Genomic DNA, 24,161 nt, shown 5'->3' with positions numbered 1-24,161 from the left:
ATTTTTTTATAATCCCATTACATTCCTCAAAATGTGAAATAACAGAAAGCAAAGTAGTAGGAAAAAATAAGTAATAAGATATACCTACGTAAAATAATCTAGAAAGAATTGTTAAAATGATATATTCATTTTATTTTTAGGGAAAATAAAAATTCACAATATCAGCATTTTTTTAAAGCTTAATTTTAATAAGGTATACAATGTTATCAGACACCATCTAAGAGTTTTAACAATATACTTTCAAAAGCCAGAAAGTAAACTAGAAGTGCAAAGACATAATAGAAGCAAATGCTAATCACTACATCCTGTTTTCCAAATGCATATGACAAAGCCTCAGAATTCCTATTTATCTGGATTAGGGTGGGTAAGATAGTATAAATATGTACTAATTCAGGTTCTGGAGTTGGAATCCAGGTTCGCACCATCCACCTTCACTGCTGATGGCTTCAACTCTTACAAGTGCCTGACTGTTTTAAGGTTCAGTTTCCCAATCAACAAAAAGGATCTAATAATAAAAGTACCCCAGGGGTTGCTTTAAGACAATACATAAAGAATTCAGAACAATTCCTGGCACATGGTAAGCCTTTAACAGGAGTTATCAGTAGCAGAAGTAATAGCAGCATTAGTAATTAGAGCAGTTAAAAAAATTACTGTAGGAGTTCCCATTGTAGCTCAGTGGTAATGAACTCAACTAGTATCCATGAGGATGTGGGTATCCCTGGCTTCGCTCAGTGGGTTAAGGATCTGGTGTTGCCGTGAGCTGTGGAGTAGGTCCCAGATGCATCTTGGATTCTGCATTGCTGTGGTTGTGGCACAGGCCAGCAGATGCAGCTCTGATTCAACCCCTAGCCTGGGAACTTCCATATGCCACAGGTTCGGCCTTAAAAAAAAAAAAAAAAAAAATTACTGTAAAACTATAAAGTGCTTTAACATGGTATAACATTATTTTTTTTTTTCATTTGACAAACATTTCTTGCTGGTATAATATAATTTTATTTTAAGGCAACTATAATCTTTTTTAACATTAAAAATATATTTGTCAAATAAATATTCGTGGGTGGAAAAGGGAGGAAGACAATGAGGCAAGCAAGTCTTGCTGAGAATTAAGTAAAATTGTTATTGTATTTATTTTTATCAAAATCCAAATTAAATAATAAAATGAAGGGCATAACCATCTTTAAATACCAACCTAAAATAAAATTTTTCTAAACTTCGTGTGGAATTATTGCTAGTGTTAACCAGAATGATGTGGATATAAATTTTATCTCTTAAAAGACCCATTACTCTAATTAATTAGGTTCGACTCAATATAGTAGTGTCATCATGGTATTTTTGCTATTAATGAAAAATGACCCAAGGAACCCCCAGACTCAACATACACAAGCATAAATATATACAAACAGCATATAGTAAGATAAAGCAATCCTGTTAATAATTAGGAATAACTAATGTATACCAAGTCTGTGAATAACCTACCGATAAACAAAATGGAACTTTCAGCAAAACAAAAATATACTTTAAATAAAACATTTAAGCTCAAATAATTTAAGAAATTTGGGATTAAGTTCAGGTTTACTAAGAGTGCCTAAAGTATCACAATTCAATTTATAATGGCAGGGTTGAAAATGAGTCTTCAATACTTGTTAAATGGCATGCAATATGTCAGCTCTATTCCTTTAAAGACCTCTTTTTAAGAATCTATTTTAATGAGAATTAATCCAACATTTAAGAATTTTCCTTTCATTTATTCTAAACTGTGTCACCTGAATCATAAGCCCATTCCCTAACTGAATATGACTGGTCCTTAATCATCTAATCCTCTACACTCAACAACTTCTGCCTCTTCCACCATTATTATGGATTTTTATCTCAGTTCATCAACCTAAAAATAGAAGAGAAAATAACAGATTCTATCCTAAATGAACTGTCAAAAAACTGTAGGAAATTTTCTCTATATTTACAAAGATAGTAATTACATGGTCATCCATAATAATGATAAATCAAAAACAATCTAAGAATCTAATAAACAATCTAAGAAACAGGAAAATCCACACACATTTTTTAAAACACTTAAAGGAAATAGAGCAAATGATAATAAAGGTTTTCTCTGGCTAGGGATTTTTATTTTCTCCTATTCAGCTTCTGGAGTTCTCAAATTTTCTATTATGAGTAATTATTTTGATAATTAGAAAACGATTTTGAATTTGAAAAAATACTGAAAACTTTTGTTAAATTAGCTCTTGAAAAAGAGATAACAAGAGCATACCTATTCAAAAAGTATTCTGCAAACCAAAGATACTTACCTTTATATCAAAAGGTGATTTTTTCTTGATATGCGGAGCCCAGTATTTACAAGCTAACTGCAAAAGTAAATAGTATCAATAGTAAGTCACACATTCGTACCATTGCAGAGCTAAAAGACTAAGATCATTCAGTGACAAGTTGTTTCTTAACAAGGCACTACTGGTAGGGGGGTGGGGAGATAAGAGTAATTCATTCAATTAAGGGGACTATACAGGCTTGCAGACTAGTGAGCATCCTTGTCCCTGACCACCTGAATGCCAGTAATGCCCTGCATGGCACCTTGCCACTGCTATTTTAAAAAAACAAAACACACTTTTCTAACTATCCCTAGGGAAACAATAGAGTGAAGTTAACATTTACAGTCAAATATTTTCAGCAGAGATAAGGAAACCTAAATCCAGAAAGATTAAGTGAGCTATTCAAGACTACCATTAGTTAACAGGTAAGCCAGTGCTAAAAATCAGATTCAAAATCTTCAGGAATGTTGATTTGTGAAACAAAAGATATTTAAGCGATTACTACACATTCAGGCACACCTAAATAAATCCTAAAAAAAAAAAGTAGTTTCCCAGTGGATTATTACAGAGAATAAAATAGTTTGTCATATTTCAGCATCAGGTTTTAACCTGAAAACTGTGAATTTTAAATACATAGACATTGCAGGTTTGGTACCAGACCACCACAATAAAGTAACTATCTCAATAAAGCAAGCCACATGAATTTTTTGGTTTCCCAGTGCACATAACATATATATATACATTATACTGCAGTCTATTAAGTGTGCAATAACATTACATCTAAAAAAAAACCAATGTACACACTTAAATGAACACATGATTGGTAAAAAATGTTAATCATCATAAAAAAAGTGAGACCACAAAGTTCAGATATCTGATCGTCTTAAAAGTAAATTTTAATCTCATTCATTCAATAATAATTAAAAAGCACTTTCTCTGGTCAGGTGTGCCAGGTGTTCAGAAATAATGAAGGAAGGGAAGGAGGAGGGGCAGGGAAATGGTAGGCGCCCCACATACTTTATCCTCATCTCCTTTGATTCCACCACCTCTCACTTCTTAAGGTCACTATCCTGGCTTCTGTACATTTACACTGTAAGCTATGTGCACCTGCTAATCCCTGGACTGTTTCTCCGCTCTTCCCCAAACTGTCTCCTTTTTTGCATTCAGGTCTTAGCTTAAATATCACCTTAGAGAGGGCTTTCCTGACTGCTTTTCATACACCTCACCTAGTCTACCACAACGCCTTGTTTCATTTTCCTGACAACAATAATCACTGTCTGAAACTATACTGGTCATTGCCTGACTAACCCCTCTAAAAACGCAAGCTCCCTGAGGGGAGGGGAAACTAACACATGACTTTTATCAACAAATTTAAGTGTATGGGAAAAGGAAATTCTAATCCAGTTTAAGTTGTCTGGAAAAACCTCTTTAAATTAATATAGACGGATGACAAGGAATTGGAGTTTATAAAGACAGGTGGGGGGGGGGATGAGTATTCTAAGTAGTGGGAACAATGCTGAAGGGCCGGGAGATGAAAGACAGCAAGGCACAAATACTTCAGTTCAGTATGGCTAAAGCACAGTTAGAAAAGTAGAGAAAAAAGAGGAAACTCGATATAAGCACAGACCAGATCACAAGACACTTTGAAGGATTCTGGTCATTATCCTAACGGCAATTAGAACTATTAGAAGACTTTTAAAAGATAAGTGACATGATCAGATTTGCGCTTATGTAAAATCCCTCTGACAACAATGTGAAGAATGAGTTTGAGGAGAGCAAAAAGGAAAGACAAGAACACAGGTTAGGATGTCTAGGTCCAGGAAGAAAACAAGGGCAACCTGGCTTAGGGCACAGAGAAGCAGGCAGATTTAAGAGCTACTTAGAATGCAGAAATGTGGAAGTTAGAAAAAGAAGGACTCAAAATGACTCCTAGGCTTCTGCCTTGCCAAATCTGCTGAGAGAAAACACAGGTGAATAACAAGTTCTGCACTCTTATCCAACATCCAAAGCAACAAAAAAACAAGGATCAGGAACGTTGCTGAGAGCTACAGGGTCGGGTTTCCGTATTCAACCAAGGTTCACAATCCAACACAGTTAACGGGTGCTAAAGGAATCCTCTCCGACAACAGGATTGCTTTCTTCGCAGATGCATTTATTTGGAGAAAATGTTCTGTCAGATTCTTGTCACTCTGCTCAAAGACCTAAGTTACCCTAAAGCTAAGAATAAGCCTTTCCCTCCCTCAACCCTAGTTCAACATGACTTCCGCTACGAAATCTTGCCAGCCTCAGGTAGACCGGGGTAGAAGGGGTGTTCCTTCTGTGAACCCATCGCTCCTGTGACAAACTAATACAGCAAAGCTCTTAAAATAGCTTTCTTTTTATGTGTCTGTTCTCCTTGGTACGTGAACTCCTCAGGGTAAAGCCTCTTCCACCAAGGTGTCCCTACCACCCAGCACAGTGGCCGGGGCACAGTTGACAGTCTTTAATAAAAAGACTTGAGTGAATGACTTGAACGAATGCCTCCTGGATGCTCCCGTTCCCAAGGAAAATCTCATCCCCCTGGTCTTGAAGCCTCAACATCCTCATCCCCCACCAGATCCACCAGGGCTCACCTGCGTCACGAACTCCGCGTTTATCTGGGAAACCGTGGGGGCCACGATTTTCTTGGGCTGGGCAGGGGCCGTCATGGCAGCACTGTCCCTCCGCTCCAGTGGGGTAAAAAAAAGACCGCCCCGAGCAGCGGTGAACCCGACGCACTTCCCCTAAAAGGCGGCTGTGGCTGCTAACTCTGAGATGTAACAACCCGCAGACCAGACTATCCTCAAACCTTACAGTTCCACAAAGAATGCACACAGCAGGTCGTACAGACTTCGGGAAGCGGAACAGCACAGGGCCGGAAATGCGTGCAGGCGTTGGCTCTGAGCTAGAGAGGTAAGGGCTTTGACCTCCTCCGCTTCTGCCCTCTAACGGGAAGCTGAGAGAAAACACCCTGCGAGACAGAATTGATGTCTCAGCGACCAGATGGTAGGGTTGGCGGCAAAGCGGAGACGTGAAGTTCCTTTCCAGTCTAAAAAATAAAATAAAATAAATTTTAAAAAGCAGCAGAAGTTCCAGTCGCGGTGCGGCAGAAACGAATATGACTAGGAACCATGAGGTTGCAGGTTCAATCCCTGGCCTTGCTCAGTAGGGCTTAGGGATTCTGTGTTGCCTTGGGCCGTGGTGTGGGTCGCCCACGGGTCTTGGATCCTACGTTGCTGTGACTGTGGTGTAGGCCAGCAGCTGTAGCTTTGATTAGACCCCTAGCCTGGGAACCTCCATATGCTGCGGGAGCGACCCTAAAAAGCAAAAAAAAAAAATAATAAAAAATTTTTAAAAAATTTAAAATACATTAAAAAAAGCAGTAGTGAAGAAAAACAAACAGGGAATTTGAGGTTTGGTTTTAACTGTTTTTAGCAGAATCATGGAGACACAGATTGACATACAATGAACTGCACATATTTCTATTGTAAAATTTGATTTTTTTCATAGTCATACACCTGTGAAAACATCACCAAAGTCATAAGTATATTCAATGCCACTAAAAGTTTCCTTGTTCCCTTTTGCAATCCATCCCTATCCCACTTCTACCCTCATTCTCATGCAATCATTGATCTGTTTTCTTTCGCTATATATGTACAGCCTAGTATACTTTTACAGAATTTTATAAAAATGAAATAATACATACAGTATGAACACTTTTTCTTTCATTTTGCACTCAACATAATGATTTTGAGATCCATTCATGTTGATGCACGTACTTGTAGTTCATTCCTTTTTTGCTGAGTAGTATTCCATCTTATGGCCATACCCAAGTTTGTTCATCTACTCATCTATAGATGAACATTTGAATTGTTTCAGTTTTTGACTATTATAAATAATGCTGCTATGAGCTTTCATGTATATGTGTCTTAATGCAGATATGTAATCCCCCTTTTTTTCTTTTTACAGCTGCACCTGTGGCGTATGGAAGTTCCGAATCAGAGCTGCAGCTGCCAGTCTATGCCACGGCCACAGCAACACGAGATCTGAGCCACATCTGTGACCTATGCTGCAGCTTGTGGCAATGATGGATCCTTAACCCACTGAGCGAGGCCAGGGATAGAACCTCCATCCTCACAGACACTATGTTGGGTTCTTTACCCACTGAGCCCTAGTAGGAACTTGCTCTCTTTCTCTTAAGTAAAAACCTAGGAGTGGAATATCTGGGTTATATGGTCTATAAAACAAGAGGTTAAAATAAGATTTTCCGAATAGTTTTATGTCAAATCTTGACTAGTATATAAATTTTTGACAAGCAAAACCAAGGACAATATTTCTAATATAGTCAGCACAGAGAAAGCCATGAAAGCAGGTCATGTTGGGAGAATGTTGGGAGTTAGTTATAAAGCTTAACATGTCAAAACCTTACAAGCTAGGGAAAGGAGACTGTTTATTGTAGAAGGCAATGGGAAACCACTGATTGGAAGTCTACTTTTGGGAGATGACTTTTCAGTAGTTTATTAGATGGATTGGAGTAGGTAACACAGGGATGGGAAGGCCACTTGGAGGACTATTGCAAATCTAAGGCAAAAGCAATGCCTAAATTTGGGATCTGGCAGTAAAATCGAAGAGGAAGGAATAGACATGGAGGACACTGAAAAAGTAAAGAGAAATTCATCCTAAGTAAATAAAAGGATAGTGGGACTCTGCAACAATAGAGCAGACAGGAGATGGAGTAGGTTTTAAAAGAGGATTCCATTAGATAGACAGCCTGAAGTGGCAGGAGAAGAAGTTCCAGGTGGTGATGAGCAATTTATTTGCCTTTTTAAGAAAATATATATCTGTAGCATATGAAAGTTCCTGGGCTAAGGGTTGTACTGGAGCCACAACTGCTGGCCTGTGCCATAGCTTCAGCAACCCCAAATCTGAGCCTCACCTGTTACCTACACTGCGATTGTGGCAATGCCAGATCCTTAACCCACTGAGTGAGGGCAGGGATCAAACCCACATGCTCACAGAGACAATTTTGTGTCCTTAACCCACTGAGCTATAACAGGAACTTCTGCCAATTTATATATTTAAATTTATAACTTATGATTTTGTGGCCAAGAGGATATTAAGCTAATAAGCTCCAGCTCATATGTAGCTTTCTAGTGATCTATGTGAAAATTCTGATTTGTAATGCCAAGTAGGTTTATGACAAAATGCAATCTCATAATCTTTTCCTCTAACTCTCCCTCTCTTATTCCCTCTCTCTCTTTTCATATCACTTCTCTTAGCCAAGTTTTTGAATGATGGTATTAGACCTTCTAAAGTTATAATGTATTCATTTTATAATTTTCCTTTTCTTTCAAAAGCTTTCTATAATACTTTGTAAATAAGGAAGGAAGAAAACAAACCAGGCAATTAAGAAGGACTTTCAAAAGCTAAGATTGTCAATAGTGTCAAGTGTTTCAAAGAAATCTAAAAGGAATGGAACTTCAACAAGTCCATGGGTTTGGCAATTAGGAGACCACTGGTGACCATTATAGTTGGGATTTTTTTGTTATTATATGAAGAAGAAAAATTTAACTCAAATTTATTTTAAAGTAAAGGAAATCTATAGGTATAAAAAATTAAGACTAGAAATAAATTAGGCTTCAGACAGTTTGATCAGGCTTCTAGTTCCGTTCTTTTGGCACTGCTCCACCTACCCCTCTCACCCTGCCCTGCTCTGTGTTCTGACTTCATCACTAAACAGTCATTCTTCAAGGTACCAAAATGTAGAAAGCTTCTCCACACTCCTCCTTCCTCCATCTCTGAAATAAGGCTTCAATCTGATCAGATCAACTTAGGTCAGTACTTGCTTCCAAACCAATTACTCTGGCCAAGGTAGTGCTTGTTAATGCATTCACTGGCTTAGACTTGGGTTATTCACCCCTTTACAGTCATGGTGGAAAGAGAGATATGAATATTCTGATAGGACAATCATAACCATAGCTGGAGCTGCAGTTAAAGTCAATCTTACCCAGACCACCTGACTGATATACGTGAGAGGGGATGTTGTGGTTGAAACTAATAATGCCCTCTACAATGGTCATGTGTAGAACAACTCCCAAGAGGTGGTGAGGAAACACTAGGTACAAAGGGCTAAGAGCTAGTGAACGAAGAGGCAGTGGAGGAAGTAGGTGTAAAATGGGTTTTCAATTCTGAACATAAAAGGCACAAACTGAAATGATAATAGGTGAAATAAAAATGATAGGCAAAACTAAAATTGTTTCTCTCAACTGTCCTCTCTTTTTAAGCCAAGTGCAGTGGAAATTGTTGCCTATCCACTCCTCCCTTCTTTCCAAACATGGCTTCAAATTTGACAATTTTCTGTACTATCCTCAGGCAAACTTGTGCTTCAAAGAAGGAGGCTAAGCCCCAGGTTCAGCTCCAGATCTCCCTTGTCAGTTGTTGGTTCAAGAATATCCCTGTGAAGTAATTCTGACAGGTGAGAAGAGGTATGTTTCACTTCGACTTCTAGGAAAGTCATTCCTTGCTTTTGGGGGAGTTTCTGGATCTCTCACTCACTCCCTGCCCCACCTCCGCCCCCCATGAAGGAATCATACAGCCCCAATTGCAAAGCATCCTAAACCCACAAGGGAAATAGCCTTGTCACTGTGAAAGGCAGAGCAGATGGAAGGAACAAGTCAGTTCAACTATGATTTAAAAACCCTGGAGGAGTCCCTGACGTGTCGCAGCGGAAATGAATCTGACTAGGAACCATGAGGTCGAAGGTTCGATCCCTGGCCTTGCTCAGTGGGGTAAGGATCTGGTGTTGCTGTGAGCTGTGGTGTAGGTCACAGATGCGGCTCAGATCCAGCATTGCTATGGCTCTGGTGTAGGCCGGCAGCAACAGTTCCGATTAGATCTCTAGCCTGGGAACCTCCATATGCCACAGGTGCAGCCCTAAAAGACAAATAACAAACAAACAAAAAAACCCTGGAGTTTAGTTGCTGGACTTCAAGTCATGTGAGCCAATAAAGGTCACTAATGCAAAAAGCAGTTTGAGTCAGGCATTCTTCCACTTTCAGCCAAAACCATAACTGAATAGGGAACACATGAAATTTTACTTTTTTAGGCAGAGGGGAAGGAACTAATGAGAGGGAAAAACTAAAAATGTCAGAAAAAGAATGAGGGACTATTGATGAAATTTCCAGAAGAGGCAAGAGAACAAGGAAAACTAACATCAGAAAGGTGGAGGAACATCGTTAAGAGATCTATGATGAGAAACAGAAGTAAAGATAGATGTTTTTGAGGAAGGAGGAGGGAAGTTTAGAGACTACTGGATTGGCTTTGATCTCACATTAGAAGGCAAACTCATTTCAAGAGTAAATGAAAGGCTCTAAGTGAAGTGACAGATTAACAGGGAATGTTACATTTGTAATAATGACTCCATTCACTTCTTCCTTCATATATTCAGAATATTTCGAGGATGTAAAAACATTATTTTATACTGTACTATGAAATATAAAAAGATGCATTCCTTGCTTTCCAGAAGTATGTGGTTTAGCTCAATGGTTCTCAAAGTGTAGTGTCAATTGAGCAACAGCTAATTTGTATAAATGCAATTTTCAAGCCCAGCCCCAGATACTGAATCAGAAACTTGAGGGTGCAGCTCAGCAATCTATGCTTTTAATAAGACCTCTAGATGATTCCACTGCACACTAAAGTTTGAAAACCACTAACCAACACTAATGAGTAACAGAGGTTATGAACAAAAAGCACTGGGAACACAGGGGCTGGAGTGCTTGGATAAATAAAAAAGGCTTCCAGAGGAAGTACTGTTTAAGTTCAAACTTCAGAGAATGAACAGAAGTTAGCTGATATAGATGCAAAATATGACATGTTCCATATTCTGATTAATAATACTATTGTCCTACCGTTCTGTTCCCTCTCTTTTCTCTAATAGAACTCTATTCTCTAAAAGAACAGTGCTAATAGAATTCCAACAATTAACTCTGAAATTCCAAGCCCTTCTACCTGGCAATAGGAAAATTCTCAACAAGAAAGGAAACCAATGCTTCCTTTCACTCTTTCTAAGGAGCAGATATTTTGCATCATGAAACAGTCCTGCCACTGTTACTTCTAACAAAGGATTCTTATAAACAGACTTCAAAGACTTGCTATCCTTGAAAAATGTCTATACTTCTGATTGCTCATCTTACATAATATAAGTTTAAATTTGTTTTCCACAAGTTAAAACACTTCAGTTTTCTTTCATAGTCCTGGAAGAAAAACAAATAAAACCTGTTTCGACCAAAAGTCCTGGAAGAAAAACAAATAAAACCTGTTTCGACCAAATCTCTTCTTCGAATAGGGTATGAGTCTGTATCTAATTTAAATACTAGGTGGACAGGATGGAGGAAACTATAATAGGACTATGCACTAGAGGTACTGACTGTATGTTTAATACAATTCTAGAGAGGAAAACCAAGAGGATGATAAGTGGATAAGCAGATAGATCATGTGACATGCAAGGAAGTTGACATATCCTTTTGTAGGTGATAAGGAGCTATGGAACAAACAGTATGAACAAGGAAATAAATGATCCATGTTAGAAAATTCATTGTAGATGGTAGATTGGAGTAGGCTCAGGAAAGCATTTGGCAATCAGTACCTCGTTCCAGTATTATGTGATTTTCCCTTTAAAACAAGTCCAAACTGTGTAATTTGAAACTTTATTTTAAAAATATTCTGAAATTTGAATTTTTCAAGAATCTTTACTACCATCTACTTTCCTTCAACACATTATTTTGTACTAAAATTATAGGCCCTATTGCTGTACAAAACAGAAACAATAATCCCACTAACTTAATTAAACTCTGTTACTAAATAATCATGCTATAGCCTGGAATTCCCCAGATGAAAAATTCTTCTAATTCTCTTGAAAGATATTTAAAAGTTTATTTTCTTGAGAAAACCAAAGTAATTGATTCAACAATAACAACAGTTCTAGCATGCAGCAAATCATCATTTAACATCTAATGTTTAATCTTATCATGGATGTATGTATAGTTTATTTTCATTCCTATAAAGTGTCCACAAGAAGCTTGCAGTGATAGTAAAAGTAAATAAGTACTTTGTTACGGGTACTTCAAATAGCACTATGGTACATCTTTGACAAAATTTTTACAATATTCCAACTTTCAATATGAAACAGCTTAAAAAGGCATGGGCCAAAAAAATGCAGTAGTATCAGGCAAATAAAGTTTAATAATCATACAAGCACAACATCAACAGAATTCTCCCTGTTTGGGTTGGGAAAGGAGTATTTGAGACATTTACTTCAAATAAAATTACATAAATAGCTTAGGAAAATCCCCAAATACATAATTACAGAGCTATTAAAGGAAAAAACCTTGAACCTTTACTCTTGGAAAACATGAACTAGTTATTCCTTGCTTTTATGTAATGGGTATGTTCTTGAAATGTTTTGTGTAAAGAAAATTCTGTAAACCGTCACCTTGTTTGCCCTGGAGGAACATACCTCAAGGAAACCTAAGAGAAATTATTCTTTAAAACATGACTCTCCTGCACATTGTACTTCATTGGGATTTTATCTGTACTTTTATGTTTAATCTCTAGAAATTCAACCCAAGTTTTTCAAAATTCACTTGTAAAATAAGCAGACCAACTTCTCCTTCCCTCTTTCTCCACAGAAAGACAGTTTTTAACGTATGACGTAAAACTTAAAATTGTTTATTTATTCATTCTCAATAGGGGGCTTGTCACTATGTATATCTAAGTGTGCTAGTACAACTATCCGCTGTTCTTTTTACCTTAGAAAGATAACATTTTCCCTTATCATTAGGAACTATCATTCTTAAGAATTTTATTTAAAAAGGCAAGTATGAAGGACAATTTGTGATTATAAATCTTTTGCAGTTTAAGATTAAATATCTCCCAAATCATGACAATATTGTTTAGAATGACTCCCCCAATTCTATAAGTATCTTATTCCTATATAGGATTACTTTATGAATTAAAATAACAATTTACTAACAGTCCAAGTAACTCACTGCAGCATCAGAGTCTCGCAAAAAACAGAGGAATAAAAACTAGAAGTGGATCTAGTCACTGCTATTTGATCAAACTTAGATTTAGTTAAGTCATAGGACAACTCAGTTAAAGGTTTATTAAAAGAAAGTTTTACTAAGGTCAATGTAAAAGTCTTTACGGAGATTCAGAGGAACAGGTGAGTCTTAAATCTTCAGTTACTGCTATCAGTCACTGATAAGCAAGTAGATGAATTGCATTTATTCCTTGGAAAAGATAACACTGCACACATATCATCAAAAAGATGATGGCACTTGGACAATATTCTTGATAAGTAAACATGGTAAACGCCTACCCTCTCTCCTACTTTTAACCTTTGGGGGAAATACAACAGCAAGCTGGGCAAAAAAAAAAAAAACCAATTTGAATCACTTGTAGAACAGGAGGTGAAGCTACTAGAGTCCTAAGAATAAATAGCTTAGAAAAGACCAATGAAAATAATGCTACAGTTTTCTCATCCATTTTCATTTTTATTGTCTTTGTTTTTTAAACTTATAAAAAAAAATCTTGCAATGGAATTTGAGCCATAGGTATAAAATACACGAAATACAGTGGGGCTGTGGCCCAAAACCAATTTTTGCCTCTCAGTCTTCTGAGTATAATATAAAAGGAGATGGCAGATCTTAAGTAATAATTCCTTTAAAAATGAGGCTGAATTGTTTGTACCATATCATGGACTTCAACATTTTTAATAGAGCCAAAGTATATATTAAAATAAAATAAATGCTTGCTTTATGGCATCAAATCATGCTCTTCCCTCTAATAATTAATCTGGTTGTTTCTAAAACATTGCATTAAATTTCTGTATCTTACCTCTTACCATGCAGGACAAACAACTGCCTATGAAATCGTTCAATCTAATGCAGGCCTGCTGATAAAAATATGTATTTTAAACGATTAACAGGCTAAAGAACAAGGTCAACCATTTTCTCCTGTGATCATTCCTTAAAGTGAGTAAGTTGATGTCTCTTCCAGTGAGGAGCCTGTCTGAAAGTTTTGCCACAAACTGAACATTCAAATGGCTTCTGCCCTGCATGAATTAGATAGTGTCTTTCCAGTTTAGATGGGGACCTAAAACTTTTAGAACAAACACTGCATTGGTAAAGAAGGCCATCATTCCTCTCAGTACGCCCTGAATAACTACAACAATGATTATGACAACTCTGCTCTGATTCCAGAAGCACACTGGAGAGATAGGGTTGCCTGTTCCTATAGGGGGGACCAACAATGAAATCCTCTGATTCTGCCTTAACTTCTGATATTTGATCTGACTCTGAGACCTCATATTTTTGAAAACCAAGAGTCTGACATTGCTGGGAAGCATTATAGTTAACATTATCACCCTGATGAACAAAAAGTTTGTTCAAGTTTTCTTGAACAAATTCTACTTGGCAAAGAGATTTTCTATATGGAATCTTATCAATATGAGTTAATTTATGCCTTTTCAAGTGAGCTGACTGTCTAAAAGATTTCCCACACACATTACAGTCAAAAGGCCTCTGTCCAGTATGAATTAGATAGTGTCTTTGTAGTTTAGATACAGAAGGAAACACTTTCTCACATTTGTCACAAGGACATATCTTATGTCCAGTATGTATGTTTTCACTTGGAACCGAAAAACCACACTGAAGCACTTCACAGTTATCAAAGAATTCCTCACCTGATGACCCATAGGTAGATATGTCTTTATTAATCACAGAATTATCCATAGTTAACACATTTTCTGGTGTAAGGATACCTTTAAAATTTTTCCCCATATTTTGGCTCTGGAAGTGCTTTTGCCAAGAAAATGGCAAAGCCAAGGTTTTCTTCCTTTTATTGACAGCTGTCTTGTATGTCCCACGTTTGCCAAGAGAACCCATAAATGTTTTCTGGGTTTGTTCAGAGCTCTGCTCATCAGAAATAAGATCACACTTTTTCAAGAAACTATTCTTAAATATTTTTTTCTCAGATCGAAAATTATCAAATTTCTTACCTCCAGCATGTTTAAATTTAGCCAAGATTTTTTTAACAATGGTTTTATAGTTGTAGCTCCTTTTGAGCCTGCTTGGAATTTTGCCACTTCTGGCAGGAAAACACTTGTGTCCCTTGAGAATTTGCTCTGATTCAAAACACTCTTCACACTCTGGACATTGAAAAGGGACAATATAAATAGAGTGGACATCGAGTTGGTTATTCTCCTCAGTTTCACCTATATCACCATTTTCAGAACCATCCTGCTTTGCATTTAATTTATTAGGTAGGGGGCATGATTCTGCACTCTTCACGTTTAATGACAGAGTTGGAAAACTTTTATTCCTGGTATGGATTTGTTTATGCTTCAGAAGTTTACTCTGAATCTTAAATCCTTTTTGACAAAAACAACATTGGAAAGGTCTGTCTTCTGAATGTGTGAGTTGGTGGATTTTTAAGTGAGTTGACTGTCGAAAAGATTTATTGCACAGGACACATTTAAAAGGCCTCTGACCAGTATGAATAAGTGCATGCCTATCAAGTTTTGACTGTGACGGAAACATCTTGCCACAGATTGTACATGCGTGAATATTCTTTTTTTTCTTTGTAGGGCTGTATGTGGGATCGGACTTGGAGTGTGGGTGCAATGCCCATCTCTCTTCTGTGGTAAAACTATGATACATTCCATATACTGGTTTTTCTTGCTTGGCATCCAACAATCTTCTGACCTGTTTAACATCATTCTGGTAAGTTTCATTGTGAAGCTGTTGGTGCTTCACAAATGTCTTCAGATTCTTAAAGTGGTGTTGACAAATACTACATTTAAAAGGCAGATTATGAGTTAGTTGATGTCTCTCCAGATGAACTAGTTGCCTAAAGGTTTTATGACACACATCACATTCAAATGGCTTCTGGCCAGTGTGAATGAGATAATGCCTGGCTAATTTTGATGGTGTTTCAAAATGCTTGAAGCAAATATTGCAAATATAAGGCCTGTTTCTAGGTAGTTTGTTGGCTACTACACACTGTTGAATTTTTAGCATTTTAAAATTGTTTTCAGCCATCATATTCTTCAGTGATATACTCTGATGAGCTCCATAGTGTTCTTAAACTCCACAGATGTCTAAAAATTAAAGATAAAAATGTATTAATTTAAAAATTACTTATTCGTATAAAAAGAAATAATATAAATTGTCTTTTGGCCAAAGATAGCAAGGGTAATAGGAAACCTGGACTTTTCCTTTTTAAAAAGTTAAGGAGTTCCCTGGTGGACTAGAGGGTTAAGGACCTGGTGTTGTCACTGCTGTAGCTTGGGTCACTGCTGTGATGCAGTTTCAATTCCTGGCCTGGGAATTTTCACATGCCATGGATAGAGCCAAAAAAAGTAAAGTAAGTTAATGACTGTTTTAAACACCATAGAATCATTAAACTAATTTCATAAATACAGAGAAATGATGAATCTTTAAAAGAAATACTTAAAAATCTATATAATTTGCAGCTTGGATTTGATCCCTGACCTGGGGACTTCAATATACTGCGTGTACAATCAAAAAAAAAAAAAAAAAAAAAAAAAAACCAAACAAACAAAAGCGGGAGGACTGAGTTGAATTTCTTAAAATTAAGTAGACTTTTTAATTCCAACTTTCCTAGTTTGCTCTTAAGTAGATTTGTCGTATTTATTTATTTATTTATTTGTCTTTTTTTTTTGCTATTTCTTTGGGCCGCTCCCGCGGCATATGGAGGTTCCCAGGCTAGGGGTCTAATAGGAGCTGTAGCCACCGGCCTACGCCAGAGCCACAGAAACGAGGGATCCGAGCCGTGTCTGCAACATACACCACAGCTCACAGCAACGCTGGATTGTTAACTCACTGAGCAAGGGCAGGGACCGAACCCACAACCTCATGGTTCCTAGTCGGATTCGTTAACCACTGCGCCATGACGGGAACTCCTATTTATTTTTGTCATTTTTCAAAAATTGGGCCAGAAAGGTTAAGAGAATAAGAAATAAAATATAATACTAAAAATAAGATATATTTGTGTTCAATTAAAGCATACCATGGACATGATTTGAGAATGGAATGTTTAGGTTATCAAAGTTCTTAGTCACATCATTTACACTGTTTACTCTCAGTTTACTGTTTCTTTGGACCAACAAAGATAATATGGACAAGTGGGAGAAAATGTCTCAGAAATTCTAGTCCTGGATTTGCCACAAAGTGATCTTGGTGGCAAGAAGGAACTACAGATCCCTCATTTCTAAATTGGGGAAAGTGCTTCCTGGCCCACCAACTATATCAAGGGGTGAGATCAATGGAGATAAACCATCTGAACGTGTTGGAAGTTGGAAGTGTTATATAAATGTAAGATAATGCTTAGCTAAATACTAATTAAAATTTAAAACTTTATCCTTATCTACTTAATATCATTTTAGGGTTTCTAACTAAGAGATAAACAAACTAACTAAATTTACAGTTCTAGTTCTCTTTTCCAATTTGTTGTAAAATTCCAAAAGCCAAGTACAGAGGCAATGAGGTTGACAGGTTGGCTACTTATATACTTATCTATGGCTAAGTAATTGAAAGTTGAGTGTGGTTTACTTTTTAGGCAATATAAAAAAAAGGTCATTTTGGTCTCAGAGTTAATATAAGGATACTTTCCCTCATACACTTCTGTAGGACACAAGCAAAATTTACCAGGAAATTTCACACCCATTTTATACCACATATTCTCCTAGCAGAGAAGCCAATTTTTTTCTCATCCTTCTATCACTGCATTACCTTAAATAATGGAGGCAGAGATTTAACAGAGCTGTTTAGCTCTCTCATTCTAATGCTGTATCTCCTAATTGAGATCAAAGTTGATAACTCTACCAGAAACAGTGTTCTTTTACCAGCTGATTTGATGAATATCCAATATGCGCTGTTTGTTATTTACTGTTTTCTCCTAGAAGACACTATAAACACAAAAATCACAAATACACCCATTGTGGTTCTCTTCAGCAATCTGATTGAAAAACAGAAAAAAAAAATCATTTATTGAGCACATTATCTTCTACTAGTTGTTTTATCACAGTGTTTTTCAAACTGTATGCCACTACCTACTAATGGATTGTAGCATCAATTTAGCGGTCATGATCAGCATTTTTGTTTAACAGAGTATAACATATCAGATTGCATAACCTATACAATAAGGATAAATACTGTTTTGGGAAACTTCTGTAGGAAGAACTAAAAAATTTGTGAAACCTGTTCTTCACATATCTCTTCACACAACACTAAGACAGGAACCCACAACAAATCAATCACTTTATTCAAAGTGGCCAAGTAATCTATTAGGTAAGATTGGGGCCCACAGGATGAAACCGGATTACTAAGGATTACTAATTTTTCTCAATTGGCCTATATAAGCCCAAAATATTTATCAAAACGATCTAATTACAGGCCAAAGGTAATATGCCTCAGAAATAATCTGACTACAAGCCACTATATTAATTTATAAAATATACTGTAAGTCCAGATGTCCATGTTAGCAACAATCAGCTATTGATGCTATTAATACGCATTTTCACAACACTGAGTTAGAGAAGTTACAGGTGAAGAGTCTCCAGATCCTGAAAATGCTAACATAGCTATGAGGATTAAAATTAAGTGAATTACTAAGAACTTGGCAATTTAGTTAATTCCTGTCAGGAGGTCAGGTGCTGAGGTGATCAATTAGGACAATGAGTCAAACTGAAAGTAATAATTAAGGCTCTATTCACTTACTGCCACAGTGCAAGTAAGAGGCAAAAAAGTATTGGTTCCCCAGTGGTCCATTAATCAGAACACTAGGTGAGAGTTAGGTGGATTCAATGCACACAATCATCTCCCTGCAGAGGAGGCTGGAACAAAAGGCTTCTGCTGCTTTATGGATCTGTGGGCCAGGGGAGCAGGAAGGAAGGGCTGTGAGTGGAAAGAATGTGAGTCAACATGGAGAAAAGTATAGTCAAGGATGCCCCCTCCCCCTTGCCTCTCCTTGCAATAGGAGGTATTGGTAGAGGCACCTGGGAAGTACCTTGGCCAAGGCCCTTGCAAGACAAGTGTCTGAGCCAGAAATGCAATACAGTATGAGCACAGCTAGTGGGAGGGAAGGGGTGAGTCCTTGACTTTGACTCCCTCCAGAAAACTGCCATGCACTGGCCATGTACCAGTCTGGTGTGGGCAGAACAGCTTCCCCCTATGAGGCCAGCCAGGCAAAGCCATGTAATTGTCTATGGTCAGGCCTGAAAGATCACACACAGGATTTTGGCCTGGAGCAAAGCTTCTCAAGTCCTATTGTGTATTTCTTCTTCTCTTTAAAGTTTCTACGGAACACTCTTGAAAAAAAAAAAAAAATCCTGCACTAGAACAGCACACATGACAACCGTCTCTGATTTTAACAGGTAACTACTACCTACAGTTACTGTGCCAAAATGAGACTAGGGCTTATCACCTAATACCAGCACTAAGACTGGCTACTATTGTCACTTGGGTCCACACCATGTGGGAAAGCACCTACTAGAAGCCCTATATTGTTAGAACAATTGGTGATAAGCAGTGATCTCACCAGCTATTTATAAGTGACAGCTCAGGGATTCCCAAGCTCCAAGTGTGGTCCCACATGTACTTAAACACATGCATGTTAATTTGATAGAGCACCAAATGCCACTTCAACTGATTCTGTGTTCTCAAATGACTTTTTTTTTTTGTCGGTAGTATTAAAAAAATTGTCATTTTTTCCTATGTTAAAGTGAAAACGAAAAATAGTAAATCTCAACGGTTCAATCCCAAGATTACCCTAACAGCAAGATACACTGTTGTAAGACTGTAAAAACTGAGCTCAAAAAATTCCAAGGATCCGTCAGGTCTGAAAGCCTGTTGGTTTACCGCTCCTAACGAACATCATTAAAATGAAGTGAGGATGGCACAAAAATAAATGAGCAAGAAACGCAAGAACTGAGAGAAACTTAGGTAACTTTCAGATAGAGAATGATCTCTGGCGACATTTATCACAGCCTTTCCCTCTCCGTAGCTTCTTCTGCCCCACTTTCCCCAGTCGGCCCACTCTCTTGGCCCTGAACCCTGACCTTTTGTTCCCATGGGCGTCTGCAAAAGACACGGGACCCTGACAACTGGTCGTCGCCCCAATCTTCCACAACTGGTAAGCACCTAGGAATCGAGCCAGAATCCAGAGACTGGAAAATTCCACACCAGGAAAGGAAAGGCAAGGGTGAAAACTGCTTTGGCTACAGCGAGAGGGAAAATGCCACATGTGATACGATCCACTGCAGGGAAAGTATAATTTCTGTGCCTTCTTCTCAGAGATTCCTGCTCCCCAGTCTGGAGGCCGAGAAGAGGGAAAGGCAAAGGAGCTGAGGTCGTGGGGCCCCCTTTCTGGGGCCCCGGGCACCTGGGAAGGACCGAGGCAGGGCCGACCCTTTCCAGGGGTCGCTCCTTCTCACACCCGGGTTCCTGAACTCCTCCTCACGCACCTGGAGCTGGCACGGGCCCTGGTGCCGCGCATCTCAGTGCCCGGGAGCCGCGAAGGAAACGTGCGCACGTCCTCAGGCCGGCGCGGCGACGGGCTGAGTGCGCAGGCGCAGCGTCCGGGAGCCGCTCGGGGATGCGGTCCGGCTGGAAACAGCCTCCTCCGCCTCCTAGGGCCGCAGTCGCTTCTGCTTGGCCTGTGAAATTCAGGGAGAAAAGAGGTTCCAGAGGTGCGTCCCATAGTCCAGCGTCGGTTACCCCTCTCAGCACTTGAGGGAGGAAGAGAGTGGAGGGGTGAAGAAGGTTGCATTTTCCATTTAACCTTAAACCTCAGCTAGGGAAACCACCTTGCCTTGACCAGTGGGCCTCAAAGCTCTGCTGAAAATTGGTGAGCCGCTGTTTAAAGTCCACTCTTCTGTTCATTTCTAACTCAGAGGACCTGTGATAAACAGAATATCATGTATCAGTCATGTATCAGGGCCTTTCAGTGTCAACACTCTCCTGAACACAGGACAGGGGTCAGGGATCTGGGCTTTTCCGTCATGTACCTGAGCTCCACTCCCTGCTCTATCAATATCCTAAGAAAGCAGCAGACTTTCTTAGCTTCTTTTCTGAGTTGCGTTCATTTGATTTATCTTGGTTATCTTGGTTGTCTATGTTAACTAAAAAAAATATGCATAACCTAAAAGCTGAGAATTAAGTTTTAAACGGTGGACAAAACTAAGAAGTTAAGCCAGGGAGGCAGCATCAGAAGCAACCCTGAAAAAAACCTTTCCAAGGATGCGAGGGGGGAGCCAGGGCATATAGAAGTTTTGCAACAAAGGGCAGGTTGTAAGAACAAAAGATTGGTGCTAGTAACAGAAAGCCAAATATCTCAAGTTAAGAAATTTAGCGCTTTTCTTTGGGAAGATGCAAGGTCTGGGCTTGCTGAAATCATTTTTTTGATATGTGGCTCAGCTCCTTGGGGCCAGGATCCTATGTTTTCACATCCTGAGTTTCCTCAGGGCTCACTCTTAGGAGTAGTTGCATTTTGATGGCTGCTAGATGGCAGGTTCCTTTGTTTCCTTCCTGAGTTCCCTTGGGGATCACCAGCTCAGCCTTGGAGGTGGCTACCTACAGGGATGTTTGGGCAATTTTTTGTTTACTGATATAGGAGGCAATATTTTATTTCTCACCTACAAAACACAAAGCCCTGTGCTTCCTGGTTGCTTCAGTTAGCTCTAACAGATGAAATAGATGTAAAGTGCTCAGCATAATGCCCTGTGCGTATTAAGCCCACAAAGAGCTATTATCATTTATTAATTACTGTTTTATAGTAAATATAACAACCTTATGAAGTGATAAGCCCACATTTTAAAATGAGGAAAAACGAGATTGAGATGGTAAGAAGCTTAATGTCATCCAGCTGATGGAGGTGGGGTATGACCACAGGTAGTCCTGCTCTTTTAATTCTTACTACTTCCTCAGTTGTAGTTATCTCAACATTGTATGTAAACACAATTAAGGGTTAAATGTTGTAATACAGTTACAAACTAGGATGGCACGTTATTACTGAATAAGATGTTTGGGTACTGAAGGTTTTAAGTATACCCCCAAGTTATCAGAGAAGAATTTATTGTGGATTTTTGCAGGTTCTGATTGTAGCTGTTTCAGCTTAAGAGATGAGGACCTGAGAACAAGTAACAAGCACATTTTTTACACCTGTAAGTATCTTTTTACATTACTTTTCAAGGACTGTTGACAACAAAAATTGTTATTTCTAATTGGTATAAGCACCTCTATTTAAAAAGGGAGAAGTTGGGCCAATGAAAAGTCTCTATTTTTGATGCGGTAACATGAAGAAATGGCTAATAGGAAACAAGATTTTGCTTCTCATGAAGCAATGAGGGAGGAGGCACATTTGGGGAAGGTTTCTGAAGCCCCTACTTCCAATGAAGCAGAGACAGAGGGGGAGGGGGAAAGCTTTGGGGATCCTGAGTGTTAATCCCAGGATGGGGATGCTGTTTGCTTAGATTTGCTTCATTCTGTGGCTCCTCTTGGAAGCTTAGCTCAGTCAAACCATGCAAACAATTGCATCCCTTACCAGCTACATAAATCTTAGGAGAGATTTGTAGATCATGATAGACTATTACCCGAGGTTGAGGTGCATTACCTGCAAAATGAATAGCCCTTTCCACCAAGGGCCTGACTATGAAGTGTGGAAATGGGATATGGATAAGCCTTTCTTCAAGGCCACATACCCAATCTCATAACCTCCCCCGTTTACCCTGAGGGCTATCTCAGGAATGTTCCATTAAAAAAAGTGAGGGGGAGGTGGGGTAGAAATTACTGTGAATCGTCTGGAAGATTTCACTAAATAAGTGGGATTTGAACAGGGACTTAGTAATGGGTTCAATAAGAATAATAGAAAAACATGGAACAGGGGGGTTCCCACTGTGGCTCAGTGGAAACGAACCTGACTAGCATCCATGAGGATGCAAGTTTGATCCCTGGCCTCCCTCAGTGGTTAAGGATCCGGCATTGCCATGAGTTGTGTTGTACGTCGAAGACTTGGCTTGAATCTGGTGTTGCTTTTGTGTAGGCCAGCGGCTACAGCTCCAATTCGATCCCCAACCTGGGAACCTCCATATGCCACGGGTGCAGCCCTAAAAAGACAAAAAAGGAAAATAAAAACAAAAAAGAAAAGTGTGGGACAAGATAGACCACTATAGGGAGAGATGGTAGTGGTGACAAGAAAAAAGAAAGGAATGGCTTGACATGTTTGAGTTAGTATCTTAGCTCTGCAGTTTACCAGTGTCCTTAAAAGTTATTTAACCATTCTAAGTCCTAGTTTCCTCATCTTTAGAATAAGAAAATACGGTTTGGGGGTGGGGGGATGCACTGGGGTTGTGGGATGGAAATACTATAAAATTGGATTGTGATGATCATTGTACAACTACAAAAGTAATAAATTCATTGAGTAATAAAAAATAAATAAAATAAAATAAGAAAATACGGAGTTCCTGTCGTGGCTCAATGGAAATGAAATGAGTAGGAACCATGAGGTTGCAGGTTCGATCCCTGGCCTCGCTCAGTGGGTTAAGGATCCCGTGTTGCTGTGAGCTGTGATGTAGGTCACAAACACAGCTCAGATCCCACGTTGCTGTGGCAGTGGCACAGTCTGGCAGCTGTAGCTCCGATTCAACCCCTAGCCTGGGAACCTCCATATGCTGTGGGTCTGGCCCTAAAAAGCAAAAAAAAAAAAAAAAAAAAGTAAAAAATTAAAAAATAAAATAAGAGTATAGGAGTTCTTGTTGTGGTGCAGTGGAAATGAATCCTACTAGTATCCATGAGGATGCGGGTTCCTTCCCTGGTCTTATTCAGTGGGTTAAGGATCTGGCATTGCCATGAGCTGTGGTGTATGTTGGAAACAGGGCTCGGATCCTGAGTTGCTCTGGCTGTGGCATAGGCTGGCAGCTCCAATTTGACCCCTAGCCTGGGAATTTCCATATGCTGTGGGTGCAGCCCTAACAAGTGATAGATAAATAAATAAAGTAAAATAGGGATATAATCAATCATTCATTTATTCAATGACGCGTCATGTACCAAGCACAAAGGACTCACTTCTAAGTATATGGAAATGAAACAGTGAGGTCCTTGACTTCCAACTCAACATACAAAGAAGTACAATATGGTAAGAGAAGACATGCACAGGGAAAGAGTGGGAGGTAGGATTATCTAAATCTTCCTGAAGGCTTCAGGTGGAAATGGTCTCTGTGCTGAGGTTTTAATGATTCACCCACCCATCCACCCTATATGTATTTTATTAAGTGCTTGCTATGTGCCAAGCCTTGTTCTAAATACTAGAGACAAAGTAGTGGACACATTAAAAAATCAAAAATCTCCACGTACTTAAAGATTCTAATTGACATTATATATAAATATGTAGAGATTATAGTTGATATTATATATAAATATGTATGCCTACTGAGGGAGAAAGACAGTAAGTTAAATAAGTAAAATATATAATATGTTAGATATTGATAAGAACTGAGGAGGGAAGATAAGCATAAAGGAGGCTATGAAAATTTGGGGGAAAGACCTTGTTGGAGTTCTAGTAGATGGCCAGGGGTGACTTTTCTGAGAAGTTCTGTGATTTTTGCGTGGAGGCCTGATAGAAAAGAGGGAGCCCATCCTGTTCATTCATGCCCCATGTTTAAAGCACTCATTGCTTACCAGGTACTTTGGGAAGCTGGGAAAGGCCTTAAATGACTTGCAAAGATTTTCTTTCCCTCTCCTTTTT

The 24,161-nt window shown here is 38.6% G+C and overlaps 2 protein-coding genes across 6 annotated transcripts in view; both read right to left on the bottom strand.

Moving 5' to 3' along the window:
* Positions 1 to 5,241, bottom strand: part of AQR (aquarius intron-binding spliceosomal factor) — a 99,685-nt gene extending 94,444 nt beyond the window's left edge. The window contains exons 1-2 of the mRNA XM_021098271.1: positions 4,934 to 5,241; positions 2,304 to 2,360 (exon numbers count right to left, since the gene is read on the bottom strand). Of these exons, the coding sequence (XP_020953930.1) occupies positions 2,304 to 2,360; positions 4,934 to 5,008 (132 nt within the window). The 5' untranslated portion in view covers positions 5,009 to 5,241. The remainder of the gene's footprint in view (positions 1 to 2,303; positions 2,361 to 4,933) is intronic.
* ZNF770 (zinc finger protein 770) lies at positions 11,257 to 19,990 on the bottom strand. Of its 5 annotated transcripts, none has more exons than XM_021098156.1 (4): positions 19,885 to 19,980; positions 18,140 to 18,316; positions 17,153 to 17,378; positions 11,257 to 15,498 (listed from the first exon to the last, which is right to left on the bottom strand). In XM_021098156.1, exon 4 carries the CDS (start codon positions 15,440 to 15,442, stop codon positions 13,361 to 13,363), a length of 2,082 nt encoding a protein of 693 aa, XP_020953815.1. In that variant the 5' UTR covers positions 15,443 to 15,498; positions 17,153 to 17,378; positions 18,140 to 18,316; positions 19,885 to 19,980; the 3' UTR covers positions 11,257 to 13,360. The 5 variants fall into 5 exon arrangements, with proteins under 5 accessions (XP_020953815.1, XP_003121680.3, XP_020953806.1 ...); XM_003121632.5 differs by having other exon boundaries at positions 17,266 to 17,378; XM_021098147.1 differs by lacking the exon at positions 18,140 to 18,316.

This window comes from Sus scrofa, chromosome 1 (assembly GCF_000003025.6).
Source record: "Sus scrofa isolate TJ Tabasco breed Duroc chromosome 1, Sscrofa11.1, whole genome shotgun sequence".
Taxonomy (NCBI): domain Eukaryota; kingdom Metazoa; phylum Chordata; class Mammalia; order Artiodactyla; family Suidae; genus Sus; species Sus scrofa.
This window is presented reverse-complemented; position numbering and strand designations above follow the sequence as displayed.